Raw genomic sequence first — 19,302 nt, forward strand, 5'->3', positions numbered from 1 at the left:
AGAGACTAGTGGTTTTAAAGAATGTAATGGCACCCCACTCCAGTACTCTTGCCTGGAAAATCCCATGGATGGAGGAGCCTGGTAGGCTGCGGTCCATGAGGTCGCTAAGAGAGCGACTTCACTTTCAGTTTTCACTTTCATGCATTGGAGAAGGAAATGGCAACCCACTCCAGTGTTCTTGCCTGGAGAATCTCAGGGGCAGGGGAGTCTGGTGGGCTGATGTCTATGGGATCGCACAGAGTCGGACACGACTGAATCGACTTAGCAGCAGCAGCAGCATGGAACATTTACAAGGATGAGGCAGTGTGAGAAACTCATTGGTGTTATTTTTTAAATGTAATACTTTTAAAAGTTTTCTGGGGATTTCCCTACCAGTCCAGTGGTTAAGACTTTGCCTTCCAATGGAGTGGGGTATGGGTCTGATTCTTTGTCAGGGAGTGAAGATCCCACATACATCACAGCCAAAGAATGAAAACATAAAAGCAATATTGTAACAAATTCAATAAATACTTTAAAAATGGTCCACATTAAAAAAACCTTTAAAAATAGTTTTCTGTATTTGATTCTGAATAGCAATGGTCTATGCTATTACGTTATCTTTACAACATGCAATTGAACCAACTTGTAGTGGATCTTCAGATCCACTGTGCCCATCTCTTCCTAAGCCTGAGTTCTGTGACATCACATTAGTAGCTTGAAATTGGCCATGGTAAATATTTTAAATTAAAAAAAAACATAATTAGAAAATTTTTAAAAAAAGGAAATGAAATTCGGAAAAAAAAAACAAAAACCATTTGTACCACAGAGATTGGCATACACTACAATGGGCTTATGTTCCTCCACGGGGAACTGGTTATTAAGCATGTACTATACCGCTGCCTCAGAGAAGGCAATGGCACCCCACTCCAGTACTCTTGCCTGGAAAATCCCATGGATGGAGGAGCCTGGTAGGCTGCAGTCCATGGGGTTGTGAAGAGTCGGACACGACTGAGCGACTTCACTTTCACTTTTCACTTTCATGCATTGGAGAAGGAAATGGCAACCCACTCCAGTGTTCTTGCCTGGACAATCCCAGGGACGGGGGAGCCTGGTGGGCTGCCGTCTATGGGGTCGCACAGAGTCGGACACGACTGACGTGGTTTAGCTACCACTGCCTTGGGCACATCCTGCCTCTCCTGGACCTTGCCTTGTCCCCTCCTGTCAGTACCACAACAGCCGCAATACAATGTGGGACACCTGACCACCTCCCTAGCACCTGTCTTCCGCCCCTAACACCAGACCTGCTGTCTGAAACCTAGGAATCAAGTTCTGCTATTCATCCACCTCTGTTCAATCTGATACACAGCCCTAAATGCTGCTAGCTTCCCTGTTGGTGTATAAAGATGAGTTGTATGCATTGCTCTTCCCAGACTACACAAGCTTAGATTTGCCAACAGATGGTAGTGATATTCTGTTTTCCATCCTTATTCTTCTCATAAGTAAACCTCCTTGGACTGAGCTGTGTGCATGTTCTTATCATCTTTGACCCTTCTTAGTAGTTATAAAATAAGTACAGTGATGAAATAAAGAAGAAAATGTTTAGTATATATTTATCAACTTTTTCCAGAACCCCAGTAAAGTTAGTGATCCAGGGACCTCTGATGGGAAAGGTCTTATTTTCATTTTCAATGGACAGCAGGGGTAGCAACTGCACCTCCCCTCTCCCACTTTGATTTTTTTCCAGTTCCTCTTCTGTATTCCACTGTTGGGAGATCCACAGAGTGTTGCTCTGCTTGTCAGTTTCCAAGATTCCTTATCCTCTGTAGTGACTGTAGGCACACCGAGATCTGAGTCTTGTAAAAGTGTTAAATGCCTCAAGATAGCTGTGATTGAAAATGAAAGCCAGAGTCTGCTGCCTACCCTGTTTCTTTGTCAGAAATCCTATGGTGTTTGTGATTTCAATCTCTGTTGTTGTTGTTTTTTCCCTACCTCTTTATTTCCAGGTTCACCAAATCCCACAGGGAGACAGACAGATGAGACCTCCCAAACCCAAGAGGAGGAAGATCTCCAGATAACAGGGACTACTCCACCGATGCGCAGTGTTTATTAAAGGAATGTGCACAGATATGTCTGTAGATAAGTATTGATATAGCCACTGTTATATCAATATTTAGTCTATGGCAGATAGTTACCACCACCACAGGGTGCTAAGAGAAACAGTGATATGATATTTTTTGATCAGGAAGGATACAGAATGCTGGAAAACCAATCAGAATCCCTGAATGATGAGGGTGGTAGATGGTCAAGAGATTACTGAGAAACTCTTTTTCTATAATACTAAAATTGTGATTATAAGAAATAGTCCAAATGTTTCAGAAGAATTTTCAATGTTGTATATAGAAAATACAGAATTTCATGGTGACATCAGAAATGTAAATATTGTACAATATTGTCATGTACAAGCGTACCTAATGCACACTTTATCTTTTATTGTACAAAGAAATAGTGTACAAAATTCTTTGGTTTCTATGGAGTACACCTACCAGAGACTACAAGTGTAAAGTGATAAATAAAAATACAACCTAAATGCTTTTCTATGATAATGTAAAAGATGCTGTTTTTGTATTTAACAGCAGAGAAAAGGCATGATGATGTATTACCTGAAAATATGACATACACTGCACACCACCGAGTGTCCATTTATATTGTCTGTTTGGAATGAACCTTGCCTGGAAGCACTGGACTTGATTTTGGGTGTCTAGGAAATTGAAACCTTGCAGATTTCTAAAGGGACGAGGGCTCACAGATCTAAATTAAGAATTCAGAAACTGCAACCATTTGTTGCATATTTTTTTTACCTAAGTTTTAAAGTAGAATAGGTTTTATAAAAAAATCTTAGATGGGATATTTTACTCAGTCATTTCTGTAGTTAACATTTGATAGCCACCTGTTGAACTAGAAAACTTACGCTGCACCACGATGGACGCTCAGAGTTGAGGTTTTTTGCAAACGATACCTGACGAGATAAAACTTTCTGTTTCCATATCTGGAGACAAACCCCCACTTTGAAACCTTTATCAGAGGTAAGGTTGATTATAATTCAGTTTTTCTGTAGTAGCAAAAATAAATGCAAATCATCAAACCAAGTTTCATATCCATTCATCAGTATTACTTATTCCAGAAGTTAAGGTGGCTTACAAAATTATTAGCAATGGTAATTTTTTATCAGTATTATGTAACATATCAGATTTATTTTATTTAAAGAATTATTTATACCATTAACAGATTCTTATATATATTAATGTGGCTGAAATGTGCAGGTTGAATCTATTAACCAAATTATTTATATTATATTAAGTAAGTAAAAAATGTGAAACAAATGTAGAGAGAAAATACTACATTGCAAGTATACAAAACCTTAAACTGTGAGCCATTGTAAAGTACAAGGTTATTAATAAGAAATGTAGCACAACATAATTTTCCGTCTTTTTTTCACATTTTCTTCTTCTTTTTTTTTTTTTTTTTTTTTGTGGTGACGGTATAACCCTATCTCCCAGGCAATGGAGCCAAGTTTCAGGCCCCCCCGCCTGAAATTGATTGGATTGGATTCAACTGACGGATTGTCAAAGGAAGGGATTCCTTATCCTTTTGTTCTGGTTTAGAACCACCAGCCCCACCTCCAAACCCTTAATCCCCTGGAGAGGACTGCCTCTTCCCCCAGCTTGGGGCTCATTCAACTGCCTAATGCTCCAGCCACTGGGAGGCCTCCAGTGGCAGACTCTGAACCCCTGATGTCCACCACCTCCCTCTCCTCTCCTCTCATCCACCCCTGCAACTCCTCCATCCCATGATGTAGCAGAGTTCCAGTCACTCAGGAAAAAGGAGACCAAGGTCATTCCTCCATTTGATTTCTCGGGGCCACAGCACAGAGCACTCCACGAGGCTCACTTTTGATATCAACAGCTCTTAGTTCTTCCCCAGGTCTCCTGTGTCTCTCTGTCCTTTCATTTCCACCTCACTCCTACCTCCCAAGCCTGACAGAATGCAGCTGGCTACACTGGGCTTCACGGCCCGGAGGCAGGAACCCTTCCTTCTAGGGGTAGGTTGACTTGTCTTTGATGTAATAGTGGGATTGCCTGCCTGGTCTTTCCCACAGTCCCCTGAAGTCATCTTCTGTGTACTTTAGTTGACGTATTTTTGTTATAAGTTGATGTGTTTGGTATGTTTGAACGATTAATGTCCCTTTTTTTTTTTTTTTGCACCAACCTGCTTTTTTCTTGTTTTGTCTACACAGGTGTTTTTATTTACAGATTCACAGCATACGTGTGTGTGTGTATTGGGTATGTCTACGTATATGTGGATGTTCGTATGTGTTGACATGTGGAAGTTTTTTTAGCCTTTAGTTTTTTTTCTTCAGACTAAGTTTGTGTCTACCAGGCCTTCTTTTGGGTATTTTCGAGCTAATTAGGTTTGTGCTTCCCCCACCATGTATACTTTACATCAGTAGATCATGTAAAGTATGTCTGTGCCCATGATGTCACTGGTTGCTTACCGCTGGTTGTGAGTTCTAGGTATTGTTTCAGTCCATATTTTTTTTTTCCTCTCTCTCTCCTATAGTTCTGTGGTTTCATGTAAGCAGTTAATGTAAATATTGTTAGCATTACAAGTCATGCAGTGCTGTAACATTTCTTTTTAAATGTTGCACCTACTTTACAATTAAAAAATTGGTCACTCATACTTGAATTTTGCCCATAGAGCCATTTCTTTCTCTTTGTATTAAAGCCTATTCATTTTTAAAAAATGAAGGCTAGCCCTCTACATTATTACATTTTTTTATTCCCTAGAATAAAATTTTTTCGACAAGTCGGAGAATGGAAACAGAATGAAAAATTTTTGCTCATTTAAAAAACATATAGCCCCTCTTGGAAAAGGAAATCTAATTTTATTTTGTGCCCTTTAACAGTCTTAGGATGCACAAGAAGAATAAACTGTACCTTTAAGTGGTTTTTAAGATCATTTCAAATGAGTGAAATCTAACTGAGCAGCTCTTGTTTAATTTGTCTTGTTTGTAGTATTAAAAGCAGTCAGGGTTTCTGTTTATTTAAAGGAACATTTTTGGTTTGTACTTTTCAGTCCTATTGTGCATATAAATTCTTTGAGAAGAATATTCATCCCTTGTGATATCATGGGCCACTTTTAGTCTTTTATTTGAACCCCACCTTTGAGTTATTTGCTGTGTCTGTTTTTTAAGTAAACACAAGCTTCTTTTTTGAACATAACACTGCAGAATTTTGAGATGAGTGGAGAGTGGTTTTTCTGCTTTCTGTAAGGTTTATGAAGATTCTTAGCTGACTTATCCCATGAGATGATTCTTTTTCGTTTCAGACCATGATAACATATTGTAGTTAACTTTGGAAATCTTCCATTCAGTTTGCAAAGTTCCCTTGTAAATCACAAGTGGTTTTGCACTGAGATTTTTAAATCTAAGATGCTTAACATGCTGATGACATTACTCTTTCTGAAAAGAAAACCAAGATTTTACACCTTACCACAACTCTGATATCTTGTTTACTTTGCCCATTTTTGCCCAAATGGTATAATGCGAGACTCAAAACTTCTCATTGTCATATATAAAATGAGTGATGCATTACTTGACTCATTTGGGGACCATGAACAAATACTATCAACCAACCAGAACTGTAATGTTGAATTATCGTTTATCTTTTTCTTTCATTCATTTTATCACATTTGCATTAGCCAAAGAGATAAGAATATTAGTGATTCATATGTGTAAACAACCCAGAAGTGAATATTAAATCAGTGAGCCAAAAAGCAATAAACAACTCAAGCATGGGAAAACCTGCTAACAGTGGGGAGTCTGATGTAGAAAAAATATATAAAAAGCATTATCTTCAAATATGAAAGATTAATTTGTATCTACTGTAAATATGTATTATCAGCCTTATCTGCTTTTATACACACTGTGTGTGTACCTCAGTGACCTTTTATAAGCCAGAAAAAATGGTTGATTTAATAATTTGTTATGTAAATACGAAGTTGTCTATAAATTGAAGAATTTGATGCCAGATGGCTTCACAATATACAAATGTGTTTTGTAACATCATGCCTTTATGGATTAAGTATAAATATACTGGACTGTCTGTGAAGAAGAGTAGCAATTTACATTACACCTGCATATCAGATGGATATTTTTGTCCAAATGGTTATACTATTAGAAAAAGAAAATGACCTGAACATTTTCAGTGTGAAAAACAAATATGGTTTTGAATTCACCAAAACTCCTTTTCACACTCAAGAGTCTGTTCAGTTGCACACTAAATGCCTTGTTTTATGAGATTTCCATAGGAGAGTCATTGATTCAGGGTTGGGATCTACCTAGGAAACCTCCCCAAACTGAATAATTCTACTTTAGAGACAAGCTGGGCATTTTAGTCTCTTAAATCACAGGCAGGGGAAGATCCACAGCTTTCCTACTGCTTTTTAACTTATTCTTTTCTGCTTTGTTTCCATACTTCATGAAGAGCCCCACGTAGACAGAGGGCCTAGTTCTTGTGTGCCAAGGTGTGCCTACAGACTGTCACTTCGATTCGGGGTTCCTCAGCCCAGCACTGCTGACACTGTGGGTGAGCTCATGCTTTGTCGTGGGGCACCTGTGCATCCTAGGATGTTTAGCAGCCTCCCTTACCTCTCCCCACCAGATGCTGGGAGTGTCCCTTCCGAACTGTGACAAACAATGATGACTCCAGCCCTTGCCAAATATCTCTGGGGGCAGGAGTAGGGGTGAGAGACAAAGTGAGATTTGAAAACCACAGCATTAGTGGAGCAGTTATGGAACATATGTCTGTGTAAAATATGGGCATGTTTCACATGCTATAATCAACAGAAAACTGATTCCAGGATCAAAATCCAAAACAAAACCCATGCCAAAGAAGTACTTCTCAGTCCATGGTTAAAGGAAGTGAGTATATTAGCTTCAGTTTTATTTTGAACATGTTTGACACTTTTGATGATCGGATTGACCCAGGATTGATCCATTTTGAGAACTCCCAGATAGGGCTTGCTGCTAAGTCGCTTCAGTCGTGTCCGACTCTGTGCGACCCCACAGACAGCAGCCCACCAGGCTCCCCCGTCCCTGGGATTCTCCAGGCAAGAACACTGGAGTGGGTTGCCATTTCCTTCTCCAATGCATGAAAGGGAAAAGTGAAAGCGAAGTCGCTCAGTCGTGTCCGACTCTTAGCGACCCCATGGACTGCAGCCTACCAGGCTCCACCGTCCATGGGATTTTCCAGGCAAGAGTACTGGAGTGGGGTGCCATTACCTAAATAGTGTGGTTCAGAGTTTGCAGGAAGAGTGATGGCCCACTTTGGTAGAAGGCTTCCTGGTGACAGCATAGCTGTCTCCTCTGAGTCAAATGATGACTATGGCTAAGGGGATGTATATGAATATATGTATATGAAGTGAAGTGTTACCCCCTCAGTCGTGCCCAACTCTTTGCGACCCCATGGACTGCAGCCTGCCAGGCTCCTCTATTCATGGGATTTTCCAGGCAGGGATACTGGAGTGGTTTGCCATTTCCTTCTCCAGGGGATCTTCCCCAACCAGGCATTGAACTCAGGTCTCCTGCACTGCAGGCAGATTCTTTACCAGCTGAACTACCAGGGAAGCCTGTGTACATATGGATCTAGTTTAAACCCTCTCAACAGCAGCCTGATTCAGGTATTAGTAGTTTTTGTGTGATCCTCTTTGAAGTTCTGACAAAAGCATTTCGATAGATCTTGGAGATGTCACTGATACATTTATTCATTCAGTAAATATTTGTTGAATCCCACTCTATGCCACACCCAATATGCAGCAATATGAATAAGACAGACCCATTTTCTGCCCTCACAGAGCTGCCTAAGGAAGAGACCACTTAAACATGTAAGTATGAAGAAGGCCTGAGATAGGGAAGTACATTGCAGGCCCCTCACCTAGCTTAATGGGGATGGAGACTTGAAGGAGGGTCAGGGAAAGGTGAATCGGAATTAGGCAAAGGAGAAGTGTGTGTTCTGGAGGAGGATAAAGGAGAGCTTGTTATGGGCAGAGAGAGGGGCTTGTGTGAGACTTGGAGATTAGAGGAGCAGAAGAGAAGACCAGCTAAAGAGTAGGATGTGAGGGGAAATGAGAGAGGTTAGGCAAAGAACAGAATATGGGGGAAGGGGGTTTGGGCAGGTCAGACTGTACTATCTGGAATTCCCTGGTGAGCCAGTGTTTAGGATTCCTTGCTCTCACTGCCAAAGCCCTGGGTTCAATTCCTAGTCAGGGAACTAAATCCCACAAACTGCAAGATCCCACAAGCCACACTGCGTGGCCAGTAATTAGTTAATTTTGATATTTGGCAAAGCTAATACAATTATGTAAAGTTTAAAAATAAAATAAAATTAATTAAAATACGTGTAAAAAAAAAAAAAAAAAGACCTCACTGTCACATGACAGTAACGGGGACAATTGGATAGGCATAACGTGACCAGGTTGGTGGTTCAGAAAGCTTATTCTAACTGCAGGGTTAAGAGCAGGAATGTGGAAGGGGACAACATCAAGTACAGCATTTTTTATTTTGAGATATAGCTGATTACAATATTAGTTTCAGGAGTACCATGTAGTGATTAGTGATTCAAGACTTTCATAGAGGATATCCATTTAAAGTTGTTATAAAATATTGGCTATATTCCAGGTGCAGCATTTTTTAAAAGCAAAATTTCTAAAAGATCGGGGCCTACCGTAATTCTTCATATTACATTTGTTGAACAAGTTCCATCCCAGTCGAGGTATGTATATAACTATATTTGTGTAAATTCACTTTAATAGTCATGAAGAAATGCTATTCAGCACACTCACAGTTACTTCTAACCACATGATTCCCAGTGTCTTCACACATATTAGTTCTCTATTAGAAGAGCAATGATGTTTCTACTGGGATGATCAGAGGTTGGGGAAGTTTGAAGTCCCATAGCATTTTGTTAGATTGTTAGAAAGCAAGGCCTGCTTCTCAGAATGCATAGGTAAGTGTATCTCAGGTCTAGGTCCTCGGCATGATGCTTCATCCTGCACATCTCAGTGGAAAACAGGAAGCTGCAGAGGAGCGTGCGAGTTGTCAGAGGTACCAGGTGAGCACCAAGGGTTATGAAAACATAGGAAAACAGGACCACAGGGAGTCGGGCCCAGAATAAGGCCATCTGGATACAAGGACCGCTGCCTCACAGCAGGGGAGACCACAGTGGCCTTTCATCATCCATTCCAGGCCGTGATTATGTACATGCCCTTCAAAGTATCCCCAGCCACAATTAGTCACCTCCTACATTCAGTGATCATTAAACTTGAGAGCTTTTTAAAGCTAATTATCTGTTTAAAAAAAAAAAAGCAGAAGCAATGCAATAACAGGCATCTAATCCTATGATCCAGATGCCGGCGAATAGACCTTCTCTCTGCACAGTGTCCTGCGCACAGGAAATGGAGCCTCAGTGGGCAGGCAGCCCATTATAAAGTTTCCAAACTGGTCCTTGGCGAGGGTTCGTCTGCATTCCTATCTAGACTGTGCCACTAACTAGTTGTCTGACTTTGGGAATGTTACTTTATCTGTGCTTAGCTTCCTCGTCTAAAAAAGAAGGATAATAACAGCACTTCCCTCATGGGTTTGATGAGGGATACAATGAGACAATGCAGGTAAACTCTCAGATGTCTGTCACAAAGCAGGCATCTGTGTGTGTGTGCTTAGTCACTCAGTCGTGTCCAACTGTCTGCAGCCCCACGGACTGTGTAGCCCACCAGGCTCCTCTGTCCATGGGATTCTCCAGGGAAGAATCCTGGAGTGTGTTACCATTCCCTTCTCCAGGAAGTTTATTTTTTTATTTTTTATTTTTTTAGGAAGTTTATTTTTAAGCTATAGTTTAAAAGGTTTAGATTAGGAAAGGGAACTTGCTGCCAGGGAAAGGGGTTGTCCACCCTAAGGAGGAGTTGTGTTTAGAGTTGCTTGCTGTCTCCGTAAGAAGCCTTTAAGGGTAGAGTGATTTCCCTGTCCAGAGCAAACTGTGACACAGAGGCCTTTTCTGGTGCTTCCTGTCCAGCCCCGTTTCTGAATCTGCTCCCTGGGGTGTTTCTTAGATGAATTCTTTGGCCTATAATGCCACATTCAGAAGTGGACCAGCAAAATGAGGTCCCAAAAAACTAGTCTGGAAGATAGTATCTCCAAGTGCACTGGCTGTGGGAACCAAAACAGAAACAGAACTTCCAGCCTTCAACCTCAGAGTGAAGTTAGAACCAGCTCTTTAAATAATAACTCAAGATGTGAAAAGTTTGAACAATTTGTAATCAGTCAAGTCAGGGAATGCAGAGTTTTACTACAAGTGTGTGTGTTTAATCACTCAGTTGTGTCTGACACTTTGCAACCCTGTGGACTGTACCCTGCCAGGCTCCTCTGTCCCTGGGGTTTCTCCAGGCAAGAATACTGGAGTGGGTTGCTCCAGGGGAAAGTGTATTTGACTTTGGGTGGGATGGCAGGGGCGGGGTAGGGGGGAGCCTAAAATTTGGTGTTAGGACAAATCCCTGAAAAGATTCTGGGGCCAAACTCCTAGGGTATGAGTCCAGTCATTCAGTGGCTGTGTGATCTCAGGCAAATTACCTCTAAGTGCTTTAGTGCCATCATCTGAAAGTGGGGATAACAGAATCAGAACTTTGAGAGTTAAACAGATTAATCTGCATGAAGCACTTAGCCGAGTGTAGACTTGGAGTCAATGCTATACAAGTCAAGCTACTGTACTGTTATTACTGTTAGTAATAGAAGTGGCGCCTCACTCAGTTCCTCCATCCATAGATGGGAATGAGAAAGCCTTCACTTATTTTGAAGAAAGAACCAGTCTTCTGTGGGATAGTCACTTAAGAGAGTCCTGCTGTTCACATTGGACCATTTATTTCTCTTCCCTCACTTCAACACAGGTGCTCCTGAGAGGGGTAAACCTTTGAACCAAGCAAGTGTCAGGAAGTTCCCAAATGATTTGAGAATATAGAGGGTGGGAAGAAGATGTTTATAACTCTACTGGGCTGAACTGTTCTCAGACATGCATGAAAATGAAAACAGAAAACACATGAGGCATGCTTTTAAAAGAGGAGAGGAGGGCTTCCCTGGTGGTCCAGTGGTTAAGAATCCACCTTGCAGCGCAAGGATCCCTGGTTCGATCCCTGGTGCAGGAAGATCCCACCCGCTGCAGGACAACTAAGCCCAAGTGCCACACTATTGAGCCTGCACCCTGGAGCCCGTGAGCCACAAATACTGAAGCCCATGCACCACAGCCACTGAAGCCTGCGTGCCATGGAGCCCACGCTGCGCAACAAAAGAAGCCACCACACAAGAAGCCTGTGCACTGCAGCTAGAGAGTAGCCCCCACGCACCGCAAGGAGGGAAAGCCCTCGTAGCAGTGAAGACCAGTGCCGCCAAAAATAAATATTCAAAGAGGAAAGAGCTAATACTCTGGTAGTATTTTTTAGTGCTATTAAGGATTACTATTTGCTTCTGAGTTGGAAATTCATGTCTAAATACTGTACCTAAAATAAATACTGTACCTAGCCTTTTTTGTACATAGACATAGTTAGGTACACTATTGAAGTATGTGAAAAACACTTTTCAGACTGCGAAACCTGAGGCACGTCTTGCCAAAATGGGACAGAGCTTGTCAAACACTGAGGAAGGAAGGGAATAGTCTCAAATGAACACTCAGTTGCCAGAGGCAGCTTCAACTTCAGCCCCCTGGGCCACCAAAGAATACCGCTTATGGAGAACAGGGCCAAAATGACTCATCACCCAAGGCTTTGGTCCCTAGACTGGGATGGAACCCTCCCAGAACATAGCTATGCCTGCCAGGTTAATCTTAAAAGGCTTTCATGGTCAGGGAACATATCCTTAGGAAATCTTCTGAGGTCTGTCACAGGCTGTGTCCCACTTTTCCAATCAAATAGGGATTATCTGGATTGGTGGTTTCCTTCCAGTTTTAACATGAACAAGTAGGGTCATGTGATTTCAGGCTGAGTCTCACTGTTCTGGTTTATTTGGTACAGAATGAGGAGCAAAAAATTCACAGGAGCCGGGAAAGAAAGCGTGAGGATGGGCATGGAGTAATAACGCCAGCTCTTCCTGGACAAGCCACCGTCTGAGGAAGAGATGGCAAAAAGGAAGAGAGACTGTTCCTTCACCCCCACCTTTCTCCTGGCTTTCCAGCTCCTCCCAAATGTCCGAGGTGATGATGAAGCCAGTGAGGCATCCTGGAAGGAGGAGAAAGTGTGTGTCCTGTGTTTCTGTGCTTCGTAAGGCAGTCGGGTCAGCCAAGAGATCAGGCCCTATAGCCATGGCCATTGTGAGGAGCTCACAGCTTTCAGAGCAGAGAACATAATTTTAAAAAATAGACGTTGTTTCTGCCTCAAAGAATACCTTTCCTTGTTCTAAAGCAGTGGTTTCCAAACTTTATTATCATAAATTCCTATCAGTAAAATAAAAATAAAATTGAGGACATACTATATATAAATATACACATTTGGGTGTATTATGTGTACTACTGAATTAATATGTGTTATAAAACACCCAAAATAAAAATTAGGAAAGACTTGAGATGAACCAAACAGAAATAGAAGTCTTAACTTTTTCCTCTTTCTCACCCCAGTGGATTATCTTGCCCCATGCTTGGGGTGTGTGCACTCAACTTTGGAGATGACTCTAAGTGGTGAAATGCTGGGAGGTCATAGCATGTTGCTCCAGTAGCAAAGGCAGCAATGGAACAGACCGCCAACGGGAGCTCCTTGAGGAAGGACCTGGTTTTCCTTATTCAACTTTCTGTGCTCAATTCTAATTAAATGGTAGGTAAAGGGAAAAAAAGAAGAAAGCATTCCTAAAAGTCTGATAACTAATGTGAAATCTGTGTTTTATATTAGGTTATGTGAAGTGAATAACATTGTCTTTCTATAAGTTTGAGTGTTAGTCGCTCAGTCATTTCTGATTCTTTGTGACCCCATGGACTGCCAGGTTCCTCTGTCCATGCGATTCTCCAGGCGAGGATCCTGGAGTGGGTTGCCATTCCCTTTTCCAAGGGATCTTCCTGACCCAGGGATTGAACCGAGATCTCCTGCATTGCAGGCAGATTCTTTACTGTCTGAGGCACCAAGTGTCTATCAGATACATCTCTTTGCATGTAAGACAGGGCCACTTGCTCAGGAGAGCTGCTGACCCAGTGTGCAAGGGCCAGACCATAGGCCCAGCACTGCTGACACCACCTCTGGTAGAAGTGAGAGGGCGGGCCAACACCACGATAGGCCTGCCCACTCACACACCAGGTCAGGCACCCCGACCATGCATGTGCATGCATATTCTATGCACGCTCAGCCCCAGGAAAGTCCTGGGACTTTCTCACTGGATACCCAAGATCTGTGGTTCTAGGCAGCTCATTCTTAAGGTCATAGTATTGTACAAAAGAAACTAAACCGGGTTCTAGTCTCAGCTCTGTTGTGTGACCTTGAGCAAGTGCCTTAACATCTCTCAGCCTGAGTTTTCTCATCTAGACTGAGGAAAACCAATATCACCCTACCAGCCCCAGAGGGTTATCGTGAAGTTCATATGATGCACTTAGGAAGCTGTTTTGCAAAAAAAGCAAAACATAGTACCTCGATGTCAGAAGGTATTTAGTCTTATGAATCAAGGTCATTTTAAGGCAAAAAGACAGACATTTCCTAGAAATCTTGGAGTTTACTATCCTGAGAAACTTTCTCATGAGGAGACCAGCTCAGAGGGATATTGGCTTATAATAGATTTCTAATCTGAACCTAGAATTATGGAGACTTTATAAGCTTAAAGAATAAACCAAATGAACAATGATGATACTCATAAAGCAGATTTCCATTTTTTGGAAATAGAAATGGTAGATTTCCATTTCTCCAGATAATGCCAAGATTTCCAAGGGAGGTGAGTTGTCTGTTCATTCCTTCAGTAAATATTTATAGAGCAACTTGTTGCTGAAATAAAGGCCCCTCCCTCCAGGGCTCTTGTTCCAGTAAATGAGAAAGACTTGTGAGCAGTCATTGCAATACACTGACAAGAGCTACAGCCAGTTGTGAATTAGAGATACTGGGAGGCTTAAATACTGGGGAATCAAGTTAGTGACTTAAGGAAGAGTAGGAATTCATTCATTGCCAGGAGGGGAAAAGGACATTTCAGAGAGAAGGAATGAAGTATAAAGGCCAGGGGTAAAGTAGAGGGTGGGAATGGAAGAGAATAGCATGGTTTTCTGGGAACTGTAGTAGGTCTTGAGTGTGACGTCCAAGAAGAAAGGGGTAGACAAGAAGCTCAGAAGGTAAGCAGAAGCCAACTCATGATAAGAGTGGGGTACCAGCAGGTCTTTTTTTTTCAATTTTTAAATTATATATATATATATTTTCTTTTGTTTATTTATTTATTTTTGGCTGTCCTGGGTCTTCACTGCTGTCCACAGGCTTTCTCTAATTGTAGAGGGCAGGGGCTACTCTCTCATTGCAGAATGCAGGTTTCTCATTGTAGCAGCTTTTCTCATTGTTAAGGCTACTCCAAAGTTAAGGCATGGGGAATGGGAAGGTTAAGGTCAGCAGTTTAATAGGGTTATATTTGGAACTCAGAGCCATGAGGTTGGAATCAGAAGCCTTATACTGTGATCTCAGCTCTGTTCCTGATTACTTGTGTGACTTTGGGCAAATCACACCACTCATTGGGCCTCATGATTATAAGGAAATAATACAGTTCTTTTTAGATTAATATTCTGAGATTTCTATGGAAGAGGGCTAGTGATCAGCATGCTCTAGCTACTCCATGTCTATGAAGGAGACTTCTGCTAGGGCTTACAGTGTTCACCTTTATCAGTTCTACCTACTCGGGGCCAGACAATGAAGAGACAATCTGTTGAGACACTTTCTCCCTATAACTTGGGTCCCCCACTCCCACTCCACACCTGTCCTTTTCATTGGACTGAATTAAATCAAACAGATGGGATGACAAGGAAGAATCCAATTAATGTGTACATGTTGACCTTGTATTGCCCTTTTTATCTCAAAATAGGCTATCATCGTCCTTGGAATGGATTTTGCCTTTCTCTTTTTTACTGTAACGGATTATATGAGGCAAAATTCCCAAGGCAAGAAGATAATGCTTTTCCCAGTACCTGAGCAGGCAGTCACATAAGATGAACTTTGATGGGTACCAGAGACCCTCACCAGTCCATCCCAGTGTCTGTCCCATGTAGTTTCCATGGCCAAGATTACAAATCCCTGTAAGACCAAAGAAATGCCCTGAATGCCTGATAATTGTATAGAAGAAAGCAGGAATCGTGGGAGTAGGACATTCCAGTGTTACATCCTGTCATCTTAGGGGACAAAAAGGTGGTGTTCTTGCCAATACACCTAAAAAAGAGGCCACTTAGACAATGACATATAACACATATGTTTTTGTTCTGTGATATTCACAGTTGCAGAACAGCTAGGAAATAGCAAAGAATATAAGTAGCGACTCTGGTCAAGATGTGCCACCACTGTGGCCACATCACCTGGGTGTGCCTACCCCAGTCTCAGCTAGGTGGCTATCGTTTGAGGTTTTGGTTGAGGTCACGTGGTGCTGAGGAGTCCGGATGGAGGCTTCCTGCCCATGTGTCCAGTGGCTGATTGATGCTGGCTGTCAACCAGGACCACAGCTGGCACCCTTGGCCAGAACACATGGCTTCTCTGTGTGGTCTGGGCGTCCTCACAGCATTGTATCTGAGTTCCAACAGCAAGTGTCCCAACACACATTAGAAAGAGCCAGGGGAAACTGCATTGCCTTTACTAACCTAGCCTCCTAAGTCACATGTTATTGCTTCTGCCCAATTTGTTTCATTAGAAGCAAGGCCTTAAAGCCAGCCCATATCCTGAAAGAGGGGAATTCGATTGCCTCTCCAGATGGAGTGGACAAAAACTTGCAGACACATTTAAAACTACTACATATGTTTTTAACAGAATATGTGCTTGCAATATATTGTTTTTGATGGTATAACTATTGCTAAGATAAAAATAATCGCTAATATTTTGGAAACACTGATCATATGCCTGAAACAATGCTAAGCTCTCTATATGTTGGGAGAGTTAAATGACACACCACTCCCCATCCTATGGGACAAGTACTATTATTTCCCCATTTCACAAATCTGGAATCTAAAACTGAAAGGTCTGAGGTAATTTGTCTGTTTTACCCAGGTAGAAAGTGGCAGCCCCCAGGGAGGAGCCTGGGCAGACTCAGGTACAAGCACTTATCCACTAAGCCAAACCGTCACGTTTCCCCAAGGCTTATATATAAGATGACGTTCAGGCACGTGAAATAGATTCCTCACAGTTAATGAGTGGATATAAAACTGTATCCAACCTCACAAAAAATGTATTTGTACAGTTCCTAACAAAATGGAGAAAATGTCTTCCAGGTAGCTCTTATGTGAAAGTTTCTGGGGGGAAGAGGTTGGGTTTAAGAAGATGCTGTGATAATCCCTGTTTGAAGTAGGAGAGAACCTCTCCAGCCACATGACAGGGCAGGAGAGAGCTTGGAGGAGGAGGTGCTGACTATTTTGGGGGAGGACAGAGAAAGAGGCAGGCCACCCCATTTCCCACAGGTGAATCAGAAGGAGACTTTAGGAGAAAAGACTTATCTAAAAAAGATTGCTTTCCTATAAAGAGATTTACAAGAAAGATGCTAGCTGCTACGCAATGTGAACTCCTCCCATGCCTCTGAAAATCTTCAGTGAAATTGCAAAAAATCACCATGGGTTTGGTGTAGTTTGATTTATTGTTAGAATTAGTTTAGGGGCTGAGTTTTGTATCATGAATGACTCAGAATCAGCTAGTGCTAAAAGAGGAGGGCATTCACTTCTGGGTTCTTAAATCATACCCTCTAACAGGTAGTTCATGTACCTGACTGAGTGATAGAATTCATTAACTAGTTGCATTCCCACTAGGGCTCTCTTTATCCTTGCCAGGAATTGACATCAGGCCCAGTCTGTTCAAGGAACAATGAATCTCTTCCACTGAACAAATGCTTACTGAGCGCCTGTAACACCGATCACACCCAGATACTAACAAATGTTGGTGAGACTAAATAGTGGACGAGGGGTTGTTCACCTTGTTTTGCCCACTCTAGATCCGAGAAATCTACCAGGAAGCCAGGTCCCTCTCAATCCAGATACATAACAATTCTTCAGTAAGTTTATGAAACCAATTCCAAGTACTCATGATTAACCCAAAGCTCTGTGGTGGGAACCAGATAGATTAGAAGGTTGTTATTCCTTTGATCACAGTCCCACAAAAGAGATGAGATTTGGAGACTGGAGCTGGGCGGAGCTGGGCAGAGTTGAAACTGACCTGCAGGAGTCATGAAATGTGAGCAAGAAATAAACCTTTGCTGTTGTAAACCACTAGGATTTGGGGGTTGTTATGAAACACTCATAATGTAAATCACACACTTACTGTGTGGAAGGTTTGTGGAATATGGAGTTGTCCAAGACACAGTCTCTGACCTCTAGAAGCTTATAATCTAAGAAGGTTAGACACCCAAGTATCTGTAAAAGTAGCAGAAGTGGCCAAGCTGATGAGTGAGGCAAGAGGACCACAAGGCTGATTAGCAGCATGGAAAATAAGAGGGGAGATTTCACAGAGGATGGATGATCTGAGGCTCAATGATGCAGGGAGTTCAAAGAGAAAAAGGACCAAGGAGAGATCTGTGGATTTTGTTTCTAGGAGACAAATAATGGCTTTGAGGAAGTACTTCCAGATGAGGGCATAGAGGGGGCAATCAAGGGCTAAAGGAGATGGAGAGGAAGCAAAGCCATCAAGAAAGATTTCTCTTTCAACATGTGTAGTGAGAGAAACCACAGTGATGGGTGAGATCAGGAGTGCGCTGTTTTGCAGGATGAAGCAGCAAGCAAGTGCACTTGGGGTTTCTGCCCTCCCTACACTCCCTCCTCAGAGTCTACTCCACCCACTGCGCTTGCTGAGAGGAGAGGGGATCCGCAATCTCCAGCCTCAGGTGATTGGACCAAGGAGGGCACCTGATTTGAGAAGGGCCAACCCAAGTGGCTAATGACATAACGCTTGAATGGGCTCAAAAAGGTGACCGGGGACAATCACATTCCTTCTCATAAGGCCCCCAAGCCAAGACATACCGATGAAAGATATTCTTTGGGGATGGATCCTTGAGCTGAAAATAGGTATAGGAGAATGGAGCCCCCTCTCTCCAGTCATGTGCATAGCTAACTCATGAGGACCCACAGGAAGTGGCTGAGAAAGAACAGAAAACAACAGATACCACAAGAAAAGTGGAGAGGCAGAGAGTAAAAGATGGCAATAATGAATCATGATGCCTCATGATGTAGGTCTTTGCATGAATGTCACCTCATTTATTTCTCATAACAATCCTATGAGACAGGTGCTATGATCATCCTCATTTTAGGAACCCAAGACACAAAGGAGTTGTGCCTGACAAGACTCAACGTAGAGCCATGATAAAAACTATAGACTGTCCTCTTGTTTAGCCATTTTGATTACTGCCTCTCCTAAGGGAGATGAGGGGCACTCCCTGAAGCTCCTGGGAGTCAACCCTTCCTAAGCTCAGATGCTTGAACTTTATTGGATTTCCTGAGATCATCTGAGCCTATCTGACCATCTGGAACAGCTTCTAGTTCCTGTCATCCAAAAGAACTCAACCAAATCAGATGGGGAGATTTGGGAGTTTTCTGAGTAAGGCAAACTGGAAATGTTAGAGAGAAAAGGGGATTGTTGATGGAGAAGACCTACAGGGAAGCACAAAGGGGTGGAACTAAGGGTGAGGGAGAGATTTTTCTTGTCCCACAGACAGAACCATATGGCTTAGTTTTACAGTCAGGCTCCACAGTGCCACGTGACAAGTTAACCAACTAACCAAACCTGCAGGAGTTACACGCAGCCCAGTGGCTGTGCCTTTCCGGCTGGCTTAGCCACTAACGAAGGGAGCAGGTGAGGCTGGGCCTGCATGCCTCCTCCTTTCTGAGCCCAAGTTTCTCTGTTGATAAAATGGGGATGATGATTAATAAATGCAGAGAAGTTGACTTTCCAGGACTCTGGGGAAACTGCAGAGGTACAGAGCACCATGGTCGGGCCGCCCACTGTGGCAGCCAGACCCAAGGTCTCAAGTCAGATTTTCCAGAGTCAGTCTCTGAGGGGGAGGGCTGAGAGCAGGCAGTGTGTAGGGGAATGCTCTCAGGAGCAATA

At 42.4% G+C, this 19,302-nt stretch overlaps 1 protein-coding gene and 2 long non-coding RNA genes across 25 annotated transcripts in view; all 3 read left to right on the forward strand.

The window, feature by feature from the left end:
* The window catches only part of MBD5 (methyl-CpG binding domain protein 5), a 488,069-nt gene extending 485,480 nt beyond the window's left edge, over positions 1 to 2,589 (forward strand). For all 23 annotated transcript variants that reach the window (XM_086352266.1, XM_086352333.1, XM_086352261.1 and 20 more), the window contains one exon: positions 1,983 to 2,589. In XM_086352266.1, coding sequence (XP_086208392.1) covers positions 1,983 to 2,054 — 72 coding nt within the window. In that variant the 3' untranslated portion in view covers positions 2,055 to 2,589. The remainder of the gene's footprint in view (positions 1 to 1,982) is intronic.
* A 1,157-nt stretch (positions 2,590 to 3,746) lies between these two features.
* On the forward strand, positions 3,747 to 6,608 carry LOC147378314 (uncharacterized). Its single transcript, XR_015146002.1, has 2 exons — positions 3,747 to 3,870; positions 6,522 to 6,608. It is a non-coding gene; the product is annotated as an uncharacterized LOC147378314 (long non-coding RNA).
* Positions 6,609 to 7,586: 978 nt separating this feature from the next.
* On the forward strand, positions 7,587 to 12,281 carry LOC147378315 (uncharacterized). The gene is made up of 3 exons (XR_015146001.1): positions 7,587 to 7,920; positions 8,714 to 8,807; positions 12,088 to 12,281. It is a non-coding gene; the product is annotated as an uncharacterized LOC147378315 (long non-coding RNA).
* Positions 12,282 to 19,302: the final 7,021 nt, after the last annotated feature.

Source organism: Bos grunniens, chromosome 2 (genome assembly GCF_055505025.1).
Source record: "Bos grunniens cultivar Pamir isolate PY7600 chromosome 2, Bosgru_T2T1.0, whole genome shotgun sequence".
Taxonomy (NCBI): domain Eukaryota; kingdom Metazoa; phylum Chordata; class Mammalia; order Artiodactyla; family Bovidae; genus Bos; species Bos grunniens.